We start from the raw sequence: 17500 nt of genomic DNA on the forward strand, positions 1-17500 counted from the left end.
CTGTTGCTTTCTCTTGCTCTCCTTTTCTCTCTTTGTCTCTCTCTCACTCTCTCCCTCTGTCTCTGTCTCCCTGTTTATCTCTCTGTGTCTGTCTCCCTCTATCTCTCCCGCCCACTGTCTCTCTCCTCTTCTCTTCACTCCTTTCTCTCCCTCCCTCTGTCTCTTTCTCTGTCTCTCTTTCCCTCACTCTGTCTCTCTCCTCTCTCTTCCCACTCCCACTGTCTCTCTCCTCTTCTCTCAACTCCTTTCTCTCCCTTTTCTCTCCCTCTCTCCTTCTGTCTCCTCTGTCTCTCTTCCCCTCCGTCTGTCTCTCCCCCTCTCCCTTCTCTTTTCTTCCTCCTCTCCCCTCCCTCGTAATTAACATATACAATTAGCTCCGTTAACATAATGTCCATCCAGTTGAACTGTAAACCATTTTCTGCTGTTACAACCAACCAGCCGTCCAACCGTCCAACCATCCAACCAGCCTTCGATGCTTCTTCGCAGTCTGGTTGCTATGGGATACGGGAGTATTAAGGAATGTAGTCAGCATCAAATTGTTATTGTTGAGATGCTGAATTGTTTTTTTTTCCCCTGAAAGAGGATTCCAGCCAGAATGCGGAATGGGTTGGGGGGGTGGAGTGTGTGTGCATGTGTGTGTGAGAGAGAAACAGCTGTGTGTGTGCTTGTGTGTGTGTGTGAGGGGGAGAGAGAGAGAGAGAGAGATGTCAAGCGGAAATCAAGTAATATAAACGGTGTATAGTGTTGTTGTTGTTGTTGTGTATTCTTTTATTCTTTTGCTTGTTTCAGTCATTTGACTGTGGCCATGCTGGAGGCACCACTTTTAGTTAAACAAATCGAACCCAGGGCTTATTCTTCGGTTGTCATGCGATGGTGGGGGAACAGTCACAGACACACAGATACATACATACATACATACATACATACATACATACATACATACATATGTATATATGATGGGCTTCTTTCAGTTTTCGTCTGCCAGATCCACTCACAAGGCTTTGGTCGGCCTGAGGCTATAGTAGAAGACACTTTGCCAAGGTGCCACACAGTGGGATTGAACCTGGAACCATGTGGTTGGGAAGCAAGTTTCTTACCACATAGCCACTCCTGCACCTATATATATATATATATATATATATATATATACACACACACACACACTCACACACATATATATACAGAGACGTATGTTAATACATGTTTATATATATATAAAATAATGAGTTTATTGTCTACAATGCTCAGGTGCTCTACACTCATGATCTTCTGATTACATAGCAGTGAATGAGTGTGTGTTTGTGTGCCTTTGTGGCTATGTATGTATATACAAGGAAACACAAGTGGAAGTGATAATTGTGTGTGTGTGCGCGCACAAGGAGGAAAAAGTGCAAGTCGTATAATTTCACCACACCCTCTATCAAGTGTGTATCTGTGTATATATATTATGTAAATTTGAGTATTTCTCCCAATTATGTCAACATTTGTTTGACTCCCAAAAAATGCTTTCCGGCTCCAAATCTTTTCAAAACTTTCCTCTCTCTCTCTCTCTCTCTCACACACACACGCACACACACACATAAAAAACTTCAGAGAAACTACAACTTAAAATCACACCCTTTTATGTATTTATTTAGGGTCCTTATTAAAGAAATTATTGTTGTTGTTATTATTAACTAACCCCTTGCCTCCTTCAGATTTCAAGCTTCCACCCTTTGTAAGAAATTGGATCACTTTCTATCTCAAAAGGATGAAGGCAAAGTTGACGATAAGGATATTGACAGAGTTCAAATCCTATCAAGGTCCACTTTGTGTCATCTGTAGAGATTCCCAGATGGTGTAAAGATGTGGTGGCCATATGTGAGATACATTTTCTGACAATCCACCTCTTTGACCGACTGCAGTTCTGGGGGGTCAAGTGAAAACCATGACTGGTAGTTTGGTGCCTGAAACATTGTCCGGCACACAGTTCCCTGTCTGTTGGACAATGCTGCTAGTGGTAGATCAGCTGTTTTATGGAGGGTTTATGGTGGGTGAGATCATTTCTGTTCTTGCGGGTAACTGAGTATCTAAGAAAACAGAATGAACGGACTATTCCTATTGACTGTGGACAACTTAAAAAATTGCCTGATCGGGTGGAAATGGATGAAATCTACAAATGTATTTGTGTTGTTATTTGCAGTCCGTTTAGTGTCTTGGCATTGTAGACATGGATTTAATTAGATCAGCTGGATCCATTTTACATGCTACATTAGCTATCGACTGTCCTGTTGCAAGGACCACCACACACCCACTCCTGGGAAGAGCCGGCAGTTTACCTCTGGTAGCCATAGCGAAAGAAAAGGTGCCATGCAAAAGACAGACATTTTCTTCTTCAAACAAATTCTCATTGACTTGTTTGGTATTGTATGGGGACAGAGTGAAAGGGGGTGAAAACAGTGAGAATGGAGCTGCTCTCGGTAGGGACCTGTAAGGACAAAGAACTCAACTAGTTGAGGGCACTTAATATTGAAAGTTAATCATGGATCTTGTAGGGTTCCTCGAATGTTCCTGGGTAGCAGCCCTCCTTTTCAGGAGCTCAATTCCATATTTCTATATACCATTTGACTTCTGTGTATCCCTGCCTCCACCACATCTGAGTTTCACAGTTTTTGTCCTTGTAATGCCCCCCCCCCACCATTTAGTTGTGCCCTTGTGGCAATTTAAGGTGGGGTGTGCGGGATTACATGCTGTTGTTGCTGTAGTGATGGTGTCTACCAGTTTGTTGCTACGAAAAATTTTTCCGTTCTTCAATTTGGAATGTTTCTGATGTAAGAATTATACCAAAGACTTATTTTACAAAAGAACAACAAAATGGCAACAAATAGACAAAACACCAAAACAAAAAAACGAAGTAAAAAAAAAACCGACAATGAAAGCAAACAGCTGAAGCAAATTGCAGTTGTGTAATAATGAAGTTTTGCACCTGTTTAATTGACAGTTAATTACAATATTGCATCTGGTTGCCAGATGTGGGTTAATAATAACGAGTTAGAACTCTTCATTCCAAGCAATCTCCCGCATCTGAAATGATGGATCGCTGTTGGTGATAGCATTTCCACTGGTAATTCTTTCGACTGGCAGCAACAGCAGCATCCCACATCATCTCTTTCTCTGTTTCAATCACAGCAGAGAAAAAAAAACACATCAGCATCTTCTTGAAATAACAATAAAAGCTTTAGAAAAAAAAATGTTCATTGTGAAGGCTTCAGCTCTGTGGGTCTGCCTGCCTGCCTGCCTGTCTGTCTGCCTGCCTGTCTGTCTGTCTGTCTGTCTGTCTGCCTGCCTGTCTGTCTGTCTGTCTGTATGTATGTTTGTCTGTCTGTTTGTCTGTCTCTTCATCCATATTATTGAGTAAAGCTTTAGAAAAAGAAATGTTCATTGTGAAGGCTTCAGCTCTGTGGATCTGTCTGTCTGCCTGTCTGTCTGCCTGCCTGTCTGTCTGCCTGCCTGCCTGTCTGTCTGTCTGCATGTCTGTCTGCCTGCCTGTCTGCCTGCCTGTCTGTCTGTCTGTCTCTCCATCCATATTGTTGAGTAAGGATGAGAGAGAGAGAGACAGAGTATGTGTGTGTGTGACTGTGACTGTGAAATGGTTCCCCCTCCACCCCCCTTCTGTCGATGCTGTCACTCAAATGCAACTGCTGTTCCTTGCTGTTTGGTCTTACCATTCCTGCAGACTAAACCACATTTCACATCAACCAAACACATGCAAAACGATTGCTATTTTACTTGACAGCAATTGTGGCTTTACCGTTGTTGTTGTTGCTGCTGTTGTTGTTGTTGCATTCTTTTAACATTTGATTTTGCACGTTGATGCTATTGTCTTGGTGGTAGCAAATGGGGACGGTCGTGGTGGTGGTCATGGCATTACAATGGTTTTGTATCAATGTTGTTGTAGCAATGGGGGGGGTGAGTTGTAGAAGAGAAGATTCTTAAAGGACAAATTATGTAGTGGTAGTCATGTTATGTACGGTAGGGGTGGTTTCTTAGTGTTGCAGTGGTGGTGGTGGTGGTGATACACCAGAATTACATATCCAAGGTTGATTTGACCGATTCCTTATAATAATCCCCCCCCCTTCCATCCCCACCAATGACTTTTGAGTTTCTGCAGGAATTCAACCCAGGTCTACTACTACTGTTACTACTTCTACTTGGAACAGCAAGCCATTCCTATCCATCCTTTGATGCCTATGTATAACTAGGAGTAAACAAGTGTGTGTGTGTGTGTATATATATATCATCATCATCATCGTCATCATCATTTAACGTCTGGTCAGATGAAATTTGTTGAGATGGACTTTCAACAGCCGGATGCCTTTCCTGTTGCTAAACTATAAATCCCTCTTCTACCCAACTACAACCATATTAAGCTCCTCTTAGCATTCACCAGACAACTCTGTCAAATGCAATCCGTATTTATTCACATTGCCTTGAATCAATCACGCATTATTTTGTTACTTCAAGGTTGTGAAGAGGAGATTGTTTATTTTAGGAGTGACATTGCAGGCTAGGTGTGAGAGGCTGGATCTGGTTGGTTTCAGCATAAAACATGCAGAATATTTTGGTCAGATATAGGGGTCAGTTTAAATACTAAATGTTTAATCTCCTGTAGTCATTCAGCTATCATATGTATCATTTCAATGTGACCCTGGATTGGTAACTCTAGCGCCCTCTGGTGACTACAATCCCTACAAATATTGTGTTTTAGAGTCAATTATAGCTGTTTTATAGTAACAACAACATCGATTTGTTGGAGTCATACTTTTCCTAAGACAGAGTGAAAGATACAACTATGGTTTGGGTTTGATGGGTTTGTCTGTCTTTAACTGTATTTATACTGGGTCGTGTGTCAAGGTGGACATGTCATGATGATTGTTCTTCACAGCGGCCCCTCTCCTATCACCAATGCATTGATATAGTATACCTATTTCTTTATTACCCACAAGGGGCTAAACATAGAGGGGACAAACAAGGACAGACAAACGGAGTAAGTCGATTACATCGACCCCAATGCGTAACTGGTACTTAATTTATCGACCCCGAAAGGACGAAAGGCAAAGTCGACCTTGGCGGAATTTGAACTCAGAACGCAGCGGCAGACGAAATACGGCTACGCATTTCACCCAGCTTCCTAACGTTTCTGTCAGCTCGCCGCCTTATATAGTATACCATTGGCAACCACTCTCCTGTGACCTCTACAGTGATGCACCAGAGACAACCACTTCACTACTACTGGTCTTGTGGCAACCAATGCACAATTTAAATAAATATACACTCCTCTTTCACATTAACTTAGACTTGAAAAATTTTGTTGTCAGACGAAATGTTTATATGTCACTTGTGTACATGTGTATGTGTACATGTATGTGTGAAGCATATGCATAGTATGTGTGTGTGTGTTTGGTATATATGTAGTATAAGTGTACATGATAAATATGTACATTTAAAAAGAACTCGTCCCTTTCCCTACCCCAGCTAATCTAAACCTATTACTAACCATTACTAACAAGTTAAATGACCTATTAATGTCAACCCGTTTTTTTATAATGATAATAATAATAATAATAATCCTTCTGCCAGCAACACTTTAACCCTCCCCCCCCCCTCTGTTGTTGTTTCAAAGAGCTGGGCTATCAAAACTCTTCATCTTGACAAGGTTTTTTGTTGAAGTGGCTCAGATGGTGCAGTGCTAGGCATAATAATTGCATTGCAGTATTTACTTATAACACTGGACGTTCTGAGTTCATGTCTTGAGTGAGGTTGATAAGTACCAGCAGGGCCGGCCGGCCCTAAGGTTGCTGATGCCCTGGGCAAGCTGCACTTCAGTATGTACAAGCCGGCAGCCAGGGAAATTTCCTTGTCTTTGTCACGCCCTCCTTGGTGCCTCAGGCTACTGTCCGAGTTGCCAGTACCTTGAGTCGGCACCGGTACCAGTCATGAATTGGGGTTGATTTCACTATTTTCCTTGTGTGTGTGTGTGTGTGTGGTGTGTGTGTGTGTTATAGTGAACATTCTGGTGAAGAGAATATAATTTCTTTTACCACCTCCACCACCCCACTCCAACCTCCACCACCCACTCCCACTTCCACCACCCCACCCCACCCACACCCAACCCATCACCATTTTTCCAGTTGTTTTCACTGTTCTGCAGTCAATTCCAGACTCACCCCTATATTCTGGATTCACTCACAGACTTTCTCAAACTTCCATCGTTACCAGAATCCTGGTACTTTCCAGCTAAATCTGTTCCACCCATTAAACAAACACAAAAGAACTAACCCTTCCTCTACTTCCATCCATTCATCTCCCCCACCCCCAATCCTCCCCCCACCTCTCTCTCGGGGGGGCCCCTCGCCGTCCCTGCTGGGGAAATAGATTTAACACCAGTTGGTAGCCAACATTCCACTTCCTATAGTCTGTTAGGGTTGGAACTCTAATAACAGTGGAATAGACAAGTAGCACCAGATTTCTCCTCCTTCATGATAAAACCCCCTAAGGGATGATTCATAATTAGAACCTGCGTCTGAAAATTAAAAATAAAGAAAATAGAATTATCATAATAAAGTTGTGTAATGTAGTTTTTGTTTTGTTGTTTTGGGTTTTTTTTTTGCAGATAATTCTTTTTCTATACGTGTGTATTGAATGGGTATATTTTAACTTTTTCAGTGCCACAGCCCTGTTTCTACTATATTCTGTCTTGCATTTTAATATGAGAAAGATGAGAGGAAATATCATTAGACATAAAGAGTGAGACATCAGTGACTGTTTTGGTTAATTTCCTTATTTAACACTAGCATCGCCTCACTGGCACCTGTGCCAGTGGCATGTGTAAAAGATTCGAGCAAGGTCGTTGCCAGTACCCCCTGACTGGCACTTGCATTGGTGGCATGTAAAAAGCACCCACTACACTCTCGGAGTGGTTTGCGTTAGGAAGGGCATCCAGCTGTAGAAACTCTGCCAGATCAAGATTGGGGCCTGGTGCGGCTGTCTGGTTCACCAGCCCTCAGTCAAAATCGTCCAACCCATGCTAGCATGGAAAACGGACGTTAAACGATGATGATGAGGATGATCGTCATCATCCGTAATAAAGATAAGATGTAGGAGTGAGGCGATACAGGACTGTATGGGCCATCCTAGTGGTGCCGGGTTTTCAAGAACTGACAGAATTGATCAGCAAAGACCACAGTAAAACTACTGTTGCTACTGCTACCGGTCAACCATTCCTTGTCATTTTGTTTCGACGATGCCAGGAAAGATGACAGTTTCGGTGAGGCTGTCTCTTTTAGAAATATCTGTCCTGCCATTCTTCCCATTCCGCTCTCATCTTTTGCTAATGCTGTCGCTCTAACTAAACACCGTCTTGAGAAGAGGCTGTCAGTTCACACATCGTCACCCGCCTCCATCCCATTCCCTGGTTTAAACAGGTTTCACTAAACCTGCTTCTTTCAGTTTTCCTCGCATCTGACAATTTGTTGTGAAACTGCAAAATTAAAAGAAAATATTTTGTGTTTCCATGACAGCCTTCTTCACTGGGAAAATAAGTTTGGAATTGAAGACGCCATTATTTGGGTTGTACTGGCAGAGTTAAAGAGTGTTAACAGTCCATTCACCTTTTTTTTTTTTTTTTCTTAACAGAGGGGATAAAAGTGATAAGTTTGTAATGGGGGATAGGGGCTGCTCTAGTTTGAAGCCTTTTTATGGGATTATTACTCTGATCTCACTTCTTCTAAATGGAGTGTTTTGAAATGGTGGTGGGAGATATTTCACAGCCCAAACTCTTGGAGATATTCTGTTATTCTCTTACTGGTTTCAGTCATTTGACTGTGGCCATGCTGGAGCACCACCTTTAGTCGAGCAAATTGACACCAGGACTTATTCTTTGTAAGCCTACTACTTATTCTATCGGTCTCTTTTGCCAAACCTCTAAGTTACGGGCATGTAAACACACCAGCATCGGTTGTTAAGTGATGGTGGGGGGGGGACAAACACACACACACATATACAGCAGGCTTCTTTCAGTTTCCAACGACCAAATCCACTCACAAGGCTTTGGTCGGCCTGAGGCTATAGTAAAAGACACTCGCCCAAAGTGCCACGCAGTAGGACTGAACCCGGAACCATGTGGTTGGTAAGCAAGCTACTTACCAAACCTCCACTCCTGCGCCTATATCAACATTTGCAGAATTATCCAACCCGGCATAGGCATGTAGCTTGGGAAAAGAAGTTACAGCTGGTCCTGCCACTAAGAACCAATAGGTTGATGGTTTGTGGTGGTTCCAGAAGAACAGTGCTTTCAGCTTGGAACCCTGTTCTGAATGGAATATAAACTGGTCTACCAAAACTTGCTCTTGTCACAATCCTACTCTTCGAACCATCAGGTCAAACAAATCACCCCTGGTCACTACTTTGACCAAGTCCCCTTGACCATGTTCTCCTCAGGAGTTTCAAATCTCAAATCAGTTTGAGTAGAAACCATTTCAACAGGGATTACATCATTGGATCCCTATTGAGGAGGGGACTGGGAACCTTAAGAATTTCTATTGGGGCCACCACTACCACCATCTCCACAGCAACAACATAGTCCTTATATTCCTGCCCACAGAACACTGTGTCCAAAACTCTTAAATCGCTCAGTTCACCTTTCATAGTAATAGGCACCATGATGAGGTACAGTGAGGTAACCACATGCTTCCCTGCAATCATATTACCATGGTGACTTCACATCCTCCTCTGGGTCGATGTTGTGTGTGTGGGGGGAACAGTCAACAGGATTAAAGACTATTGTTTAATGACTAATGATGGATATATCTGACTGGAAGAAATCATACTTCATTTTCTTAAGAATTATTTTCTCTAAATTTGACATCTGTTTAACCATGATATAATATATACTGGTGGTAATGGTGGCGGTGGCGGCGCACCTGGTAATTGTAGTGGTAGTAGTGAGAGTAGTTGTAGAGGTAATTGTGGTAGTGTGGAGTTAGTAGTAATGAGAAATTTGACAGACTAGAAACAGGTGTTTCCTCTGCGCGTGTGTGTGTGTGTATGTGTGTGTGTGTGTATGTATACACAGATATATATGAGCGTGTATATACTCAAAAATATGCATACATAAGCATCCACATGTATGTATGTGTGTGTTTATGTACTCACACACACACACACACACACACATACTCTCACATGTGAGTATACATAAAATGTCTGTGTATATTTTATATATAAATTGTGTGTGTGTGTATACACAAGTTTTGAACCCTCAGTGGATCCCTCAGTTCCTTGATGAAATTGTAGGGGCATTGTTGTGGCATAGTTGCAAGTCTTGCATTTGTTTTGATGTAGTGGAGGTCATCCATTTCCAGGTCTGACTACAGATTGCAAAAGAAAATGTGAGAGGGAGAAGATTCAACTCCAGTTCAGAAATGTTTCTTCAGTCACCAAACCCGAATGGCTGAAAGGCAGTAGGAGCCCTTATGGCGAAGGGAGCCATCTAAAACAACCCTATCAATTGACTGCTTATATATATACACTAGCAGTATTGCCCAGTGTTGCTCGGGTTTGTTTCGACCCTTTAGAATTGGAATTTTTGAAAAGTAAAACTTTTGCATTATGTAGCTTGTTATTCTCTTTAAGTGAACATTTTTCTGGTTGAAATACACTGAAAAATGGCGACACAGCAGTCCAAAAATTGTAAATAAAATAGGGATTTTCATAGAAAAAAAGCACCTTTTTGATGTAAATAATTTTTGGTGTTAATATCTTGTACGGAAGGAAGAGCAAGCCTTCTTCTATCATACTCTCAATTTTGGTCAACTTGCGCCGCAGGGTCTCGGAGGAGATAGTGTTAATTGAAGGCTACCAAACCTGCCATACACAGACAACTTCAGCTTTATATAGAGAGAGATATCTCATCATCATCATCATTTAACGTCCGCTTTCCATGCTACCATATATATGTATGTGCATGTGTGTGTGTGTGTGCAAGTATGTATGTATCTGTATAGGATGTATCTTTATATGTATGTATACATATATGTATATATATATGTGTGTGTGTGTATGTGTGTGTGTGTGTGTGTGTGTGCTGCATGTATGCACAAAAAGTAGACAGAAGTTAAAAATAGTTGAAGATAGTATTTTCCAGATGGTGACTTCCGAATGGGTGGGGCATAAAAAGTCAAATAGAGAAAGAATCACTTGAAGTCACCACAAATACACACACGCACACACTTTATCTCTCTCTCTCTCTCTCTCTCTCTCTCTCCCCTCTTTCTCCCTAGATTTGAAGTTATCTGGCTGATGGCCCCCAGCAACTGTATAAGTTACTGTGGATATCAACACTAAAGGCATAAAGTCATTTAATTTAACCTTCACTTCCACAAAATGAATAAACACATTCACAAGTGATAGTGGGGGGATCATTCTATAATGTAACCTCCTCCCCCACCAACACTCAGTACGTGTGTCTCATCGTTTCAGCCAACTTTTTTGAGGTTAAATTTGTGTTTTAGTAAGGGAAGCAACTCTGCATAGTTTTATAGAATTAAGGGAAGATAACCACTGATTGAGTGCTGGCTGTTATGTTGTGGGATCCGATTATACAGAACGGGGCCGTTTCTTCGTCGCAAATATTTTACTTCACTTTCTGCCAGTCGCTATGGTTTGGCAAATACATTAAGATCACAAATTCTCGCTTTCGTATCTGTCTAAGAAGCCAACTTTCATGCAACATTATTTGTTTCTTCATCATCATCATCATCGTCGTCGCTTAACGTCCGCTTTCCGCGCTAGCACGGGTTGGACGGTTCGACCGCGGTCCGGGAAGCCAGGAGGCTGCACCAGGCTCCTGTCTGATATTGCAGAGTTTCTACAGCTGAATGCCCATCCTAACGCCAACCACTCCGTGAGTGTAGTGGGTCCTTTTTACGTGCCACTGGCACAGGTGCCAGGGGAGGCTGACAGCTGGCACGAACGGTTGGTGTTTTTTACGTGCCACCGGCACAGAAGCCAGTCCCTTTAAAAAATCCCTTCTTTGAAAATAACTGGAATTATTAAAGACTAAATTATTTGAAAAATTACCCTAGATTTTAATCTTGCTTCTACCAGTTCCCCATTATAATGCTTGGCTCAGTCTATCTGGCTAAAAATTGGTACCATGTTGTAACTGTTGTGTTTTGTTCATTTCTACCTTCGTCTGTTCGTCTGACTAAAATTACTCTCTTCTCTGGCGCCAGGGCGATTTTCAGCTGTAATAGATTCTGTTTAAATATTTAGTTCCATAACTCTTGTGAAAATATTGACATTCATAGGACCATGCATTTTACGTTATTAGTCTTTGTGAATTGGTATTTAATAAAACTGTTAGATTTAGTGAATAAACAAGGTTTGGCTTGAGTTCATACCTAATTATATATTAGGGAAATATTTTTTAAAAAAACATGTAAAACAAAGCTGCCATAAACATCATCATCATCATCATTGTCATCACCACTAACATCTTTAATAGCATCTTCATCACCACCACCATTGTAATCAACAACAGCATCATCATTATCATCATATTTCTATGCTGCCCTAGTTTCAACAGGTGTATATATTGACTTTCCACTGTGATAACTTGGGCTGTAATTCTCAGTCGCAAAGGGACTTGGCCCTTGGTTGCCTGAAGCGGAGTCCACTGACATTTGGACCAGGTTCATGGTTGATGGTTATTTCCTTTCCTCCGTCTCTCATTGTCATCGATTGGTGGAAGCACATGGCTTAGTGGTTAGGGTGTTGGACTTGTGATCATAAGATTGTGGTTTTGATTCCTGGAATGGGCAACGTGTTGCATTCTTGAGCAAGACACTTCATTTCACATTGCTCCAGTCCTCTCAGCTGGCGAAAATGAGGAATCCCGTGACTGACTGATGCCACGTCCAAGCATGGAATATATACATCTCAAAAACTGGGGAACCATTCCTGTGAGTCTTTATGATTCGGAAAGGAACTTTATCCTTATCCTATCCCACCCTGTCACAATACTTGGAGGCCATGATAGTGAAAGGTCTTGGATGGTGCTGTTTCGCCTAATGGTTTCAGGTAATCTATCAAGAAATTCTGTCAGGCATCGGTTTATGAAATGGTAAATCCTTGACATTGGAATAAAGATTCTACTCTATTTACTCTAAATTCTTCAAATCATCTGGCTCTTTCAAAACCATTTCTAACGATTTTATCTTGTTTTCCTGCATATAAGGCCATGTGGTTACACCAGATTATCACACACACACATGCGCATATCCTATCTCCCCCCCTCTCATGTGCTCCATATTCTATAAATCTGATGATTAAAATGAAAGTTGGTTTCTTATACACTATGACAAGAGTAAAAATACTTTGAAATCTCATGTGATAACACCACTGCCTCAACCTGGTTTATCACATAGGTTTATCACGACAGAGGGTATTGCATGAAGTGATCATATCAGGGTATATTGTATGGAGTGGCCGATGCCAGCGCCGCCTTGACTGGCTTCTGTGCCGGTGTCACATAAAAAGTACCAACCGATCGTGATTGCTGCCAGCCTCCCCTGGCACCTGTGCCAGTGGCACGTAAAAAGCACCCACTACACTCATGGAGTGGTTGGCGTTAGGAAGGGTATCCAGCTGTAGAAACACTGCCAGATCAGACTGAAGCCTGATGCAGCCTTCTGGCTTCCCAGACCCCGGTCGAACCGTCCAACACATACTAGCATGGAAAATGGACGTTAAACGATGATGATGATGATGATGAAGGAATGCTGAAAAGTCCCTGGTTTTAAGGGTATCGTGAGAGGCCTGGTTGAAAGTCCAACCTTCCGAGTTCTTCTACAGGGCTTAGGAAAACTGAAGGACTACAGCAATAAGTGTGTGAGTCTGAGAGGGGAATATATTGAATAAAATCATAATTAACTGATCCTCCTGTATTTTCTCTTACCCAAAGCCAGGAACTTTTATATTTTTGCATGCGTGTGTATGTGTGTGTGTGTGTGTGTATATATATATATATATATACACACATTTTCACAATGACCTCGAACCCACAAGTGTGAACAAGAGAGACAGAGAAAGGCAGAAACAAGGAAAATGCCACTTATATTTGAACACTATACAAATATTCCTTTAAAAAAACATTTCTTTTAATTTTAATTTTTCTAAATTTAATTATTTAATCGTTACAGTTGAAAAGGTCTCAAAATGACTGAAACCGGTACTGAAATGTTCTTTATAAAATTATTTTAGCATTTTCTATTTTGACTTATTTTTTCACACACATATATATATATATATATATATATATATATATGTTTGAACAGTACCCCCATGGATGGTAGTGTATGTAACAGCAGTATCACATTCACCACCATGAATATAAACAGTACCCTATTGTTGGTCTTACAGGGGATCTTGAGAGGGGATTGCCAGCTAACCAAATGATGTAGTATTTGGGGACTCTTAAAAGGAACCCAATCTTTCTTTATATCAGTGTGGTGGGGCCACCCTGAGAGTTTATCAGAGATTGTAAGATCTGGCCTTTGTAGTGACTTTGAGTGTTTCAGTTGTCTGTGACTAGAGATGGTGAAGCAGAAGTGTGCTTGTCTCTCTCTCTTTGTCTGTCTGTCTGTCTCTCTCTCTCACACATTCGGGGAAAGAGCTGGTATAGTGAAGTCATTATTGTTTAGGGTCCTGCATCTGATTTAGAGAATCAGTGTGTGCAAAGGTAAAGGATGGGTGGAGAGGGATGTCATCTTAAACAGGGATGCATGTTGTTAGAATTGACTGGCAGCAGGTTATTTATTAGGGTAGAGAAAGAAGAGTGGGGGAGAACATGCTGAACCTTGCTGTACACCCGAAGAAGGAGAGCATGGATGATAGAGAAAGGAGATGGGAGAGAGAGAGAGAGAGAGAGAGATAGTTGCATATTACAATGGTGGTGGAAACTTCTGATCCAAGAAATAAGCTGTACAGTATGTAAATTAGAGGACTGGGAAGGGGGGAATCACCTAGGTAACAGATTGTTGTATCGTTTATGAAGGTGAGAGACCGTTGGTGATAGATTGGCTGAGGATGAAGAGAGGAACATCGTAAGGGTGGTGATTGTTGATGGCTTGAAAGGGATGCTGGTGACATGTAAAATGCATCCGGTACAGCACTCTGTGAAGTGGTTGGTATTAGGAAGGGCATCCAGCTGTTGGAACCATGTCAGAACAGACGGGACCTTGATGCAGCTCCCAGCATTGCCAGCTCCTGTCAAACGATCCGACCCATTCCATCATGGAAAACTGATGTTAAGCAACAACAATGATGACGACGATGATGATGATGTATGAAAGATGGGGGTGACGGTTGTTAATGGATATTTGAGCTGCTGGGAGTGAGATCAATAGTTGGCAGTGTTCAATATGGGGCTACCTTTCTTGGGGTGGGGGAATTTTATGGGTGGCTGTTGGTACATATAATTAGCGACCACCTCCAGGTATTTGTATCAGCTAAACGAAAGAATGTGTTGTGTAGAGTTTAAGCTTGTTTTAGTCATCTACATAACATCAGTTGTTGCAGAATTACACTTCTCCTCTAACTCTCTCTCTCTCTCTCTCTCACTCTCTCTTCCCTTAACGATTTCTGAAGTATCAATAATTCATAAGCATATTGTCTAAAGGGGCAGGCCCTCTTTATTCAGGCTGATTGGATTTGTGGAAACTGAACCAAAACCAGAAATTAGATTTTGTTTTTTTTTTTCTGGCAGACTTGATGGCAGAGAGCTGAGTCGAGCACCATGTGTATAATATCACACATATATAGATATATGTGTGTGTTTGGTGAAACAATCACAAGAAAGAGAACTCAATACTTGAGTGTGAGTGTGTATGTATGTGCATGTAACTTCTACTTTATACACACACATACATATATATACACATACATACTCACACACATACATATGTCTCTCTCACTCTCTCTGTATGTATATATGTGTGTGTGTGTGTGTTTATATACATATATAAAACTGCTAGAGCCCCTTTAGCCAAAGGTCTACTCAGTTAGGACTACCCTGACTTTTAAGTCAATGACCATCCCTCCTAGAAAGACCAGCTACAGCCCTTAAATACCCAGCTTCTTGCATTTCCACATCTCCAAGTCCTGCTTTCAATTTTCCTTATAAAATCAACTGCATTGTCTCGTTTGCCTGTGTATATTACCGGTATGTCTTCTAATTAATTAATCCTCTTGCTTTTCAGAGATCGACATCTTACGTCTTATATTTTTAACCTTTGTCTATTAATATATTTTGCTTACCCTTAAATATATTATTCACCTTATACCTTCCACTAATGTAATTATATATAATGAAGCTGCCCCAGGCTCCAATCTGATTGGAGCATGGTGCAGCCTATTGGCTTGTCAGTCCCCAGTCAAACCGTCCAACCCATGCCAGCATGGAAAACAGACGTTAAACGATGATGATGAATAAACCTCTTTAATTGTCAACTTTTTCAAGGAGTATCTTATATAGGAAGACATTCTATCAGGAGTATATTTATTTTACGAAGGTGTATCTTCTACCAGGAGTATATATATATATATATATTTTTTTTTTACAAGGGTGTATGTTCTGCTGGGACTACATGTTTTACAATGATGTATATTCTCCCATGAGTACATATCTTTTACAAGGGTGTATGTTGTTCGCAAATGGCAGAGAAGTGATTAATTTTCTTGCTTAAAATAAATTTTTAGGATTGTTTCAATCATTAAAAATTCTTCATTAACAAACCCGTTAATTGATCCAGTCACCGCTGAAGTATTTCTAGTCTCAATGAAGTTCTTTATGGCTATATTTAGACACAAGTTCAATTCTTGATTAAGACTTTTGACATTTTTATTACCAATTCTTGAAGTTGTTTATTTTTCTAAGTCGCTTGTCCATTTTTGCCATCTTCTCCAATTTCATGTCGGAAACTCTTCTATGAGTTGGGGTGGTCTTTTAGATTGAGCGTTTGCTTAACACTGCTTCCTTACATCCTCCCCACCTCTTATCTTGACTGCAAACTCAACTAACACTTTCTTAGAGTTGTTTTACAGGAGACAAACACTTCCTTTGTTTATTTCTGTGGAGGTTGTCACCATAGTCTGTTGATAATTATGTTGTTATTTGCAACTTAATGCCAACAGTTCTTTTGAAAGCTTCCACTGAACTCATTAATTTAATTTATCTAAATACTGCATATTTAATTTGTTATTTAATTTATATTTCCATGACTTTTTCTCGCAACGCTTTGCCAGTTGTTCTCGAGATCAATTTGAAACCTGACCTAGCATCGTTGTTTACATCAACAAAACCTCCACCCTGACCGTAATTTCACCTGCTTCGTTAATGGCAAATCAAACGGTGAATGCTTTTAATTCTTCAGCATTTTCCATATTGTTACGGTTGCTTTTATATTATATTTTTCACTTCCGTCTTGTATAGTTTGTCTGCTTTTAACTCAATCAATAAACACAGCACTTAAATACTACCACAATGCTGCTGATTAGTACAGTTCTCTTACTCCCACTAGCAGACCGAGTACCAACAGAACCGATCTGTGTGAGCAACAGTAGCGACTCTATTTGAAAGCAATTACTCTCGTAAATGGCTTCTCTGTTGTCAAGATTCCTTCATCAGTAAAACCTTGTGTTTAACTCATTTATTTATTCTTATCTCGGTTTCTCTCTGTGAAATAATATTGGACTTCATTTCCAGCTGTGATCTATGTGAATGGGTGTTACACTTATTTAATGCTGTGCCATAAATGGAACAACCTGTTAGGGAGGGAGGAGTGCTAGATCACTACACCTCTCCCTCTCCCTCTCCCTCCCTCCCCCCCTCCCCCTCTTTCTCTCAAACGCACATCAGGAAGCTGTGTCAGTCTCAGAAGCTGGGTGATACATTTTTTCCCTTCATTTACCTCTGCTTAAAGACCCTTGGATTTACCTTTCCTTTCGTCAGGGGTTATGCTACCAAACTCCCTCGAGTTTACTGTTACCCTTTAATTATCTTGCACTCCTTTAATGGCATCAGAATTACTCAGTAAAGTCATAGACTTGACAGGAATTGATGTTTGGCACCCGGTGAGTTTCCATTTTCACTTCTCCTCTTCAAATATTATTTACCTTTTCTTCCTTGATATTCCAAATCACCATCTTCATCACAATCATCATCATCATCATTATTATTATTATTGTTATTATTATTATTATTATTATTATTATTATTATTATTGTGTTGAAAACAAATGTAAATAAAGCAACAAAATGTTAATTTGGTCTCAACTCTAATGAGAGAGTTCCAATGTGATTTTAGCCCTGACATAATAATGTTGGTTTTCTTATAGAGAAATGCAATCATTCTCTCTCTCTCTCTCTCCCTACATTATTAGTAACACATGCATGTCTGTCT

The 17500-nt window shown here is 40.7% G+C and overlaps 1 protein-coding gene across 11 annotated transcripts in view; it reads left to right on the plus strand.

Annotated features, from left to right (window-relative positions):
- Positions 1-17500, plus strand: part of LOC115222348 (dedicator of cytokinesis protein 9) — a 264847-nt gene that overhangs the window by 116666 nt on the left and 130681 nt on the right. Inside the window, exon 1 of one of the 11 annotated variants that reach the window (XM_029792541.2) lies at positions 16681-17172. The exons of the other annotated variants lie outside the window; for them this stretch is intronic. Coding sequence (XP_029648401.1) covers positions 17113-17172 — 60 coding nt within the window. The 5' untranslated portion in view covers positions 16681-17112. Of the gene's footprint in view, positions 1-16680; positions 17173-17500 lie in introns of those variants that run through there. 11 annotated transcript variants of the gene reach the window in all.

The sequence above is a fragment of the Octopus sinensis genome, linkage group LG19, assembly GCF_006345805.1.
Source record: "Octopus sinensis linkage group LG19, ASM634580v1, whole genome shotgun sequence".
Taxonomy (NCBI): domain Eukaryota; kingdom Metazoa; phylum Mollusca; class Cephalopoda; order Octopoda; family Octopodidae; genus Octopus; species Octopus sinensis.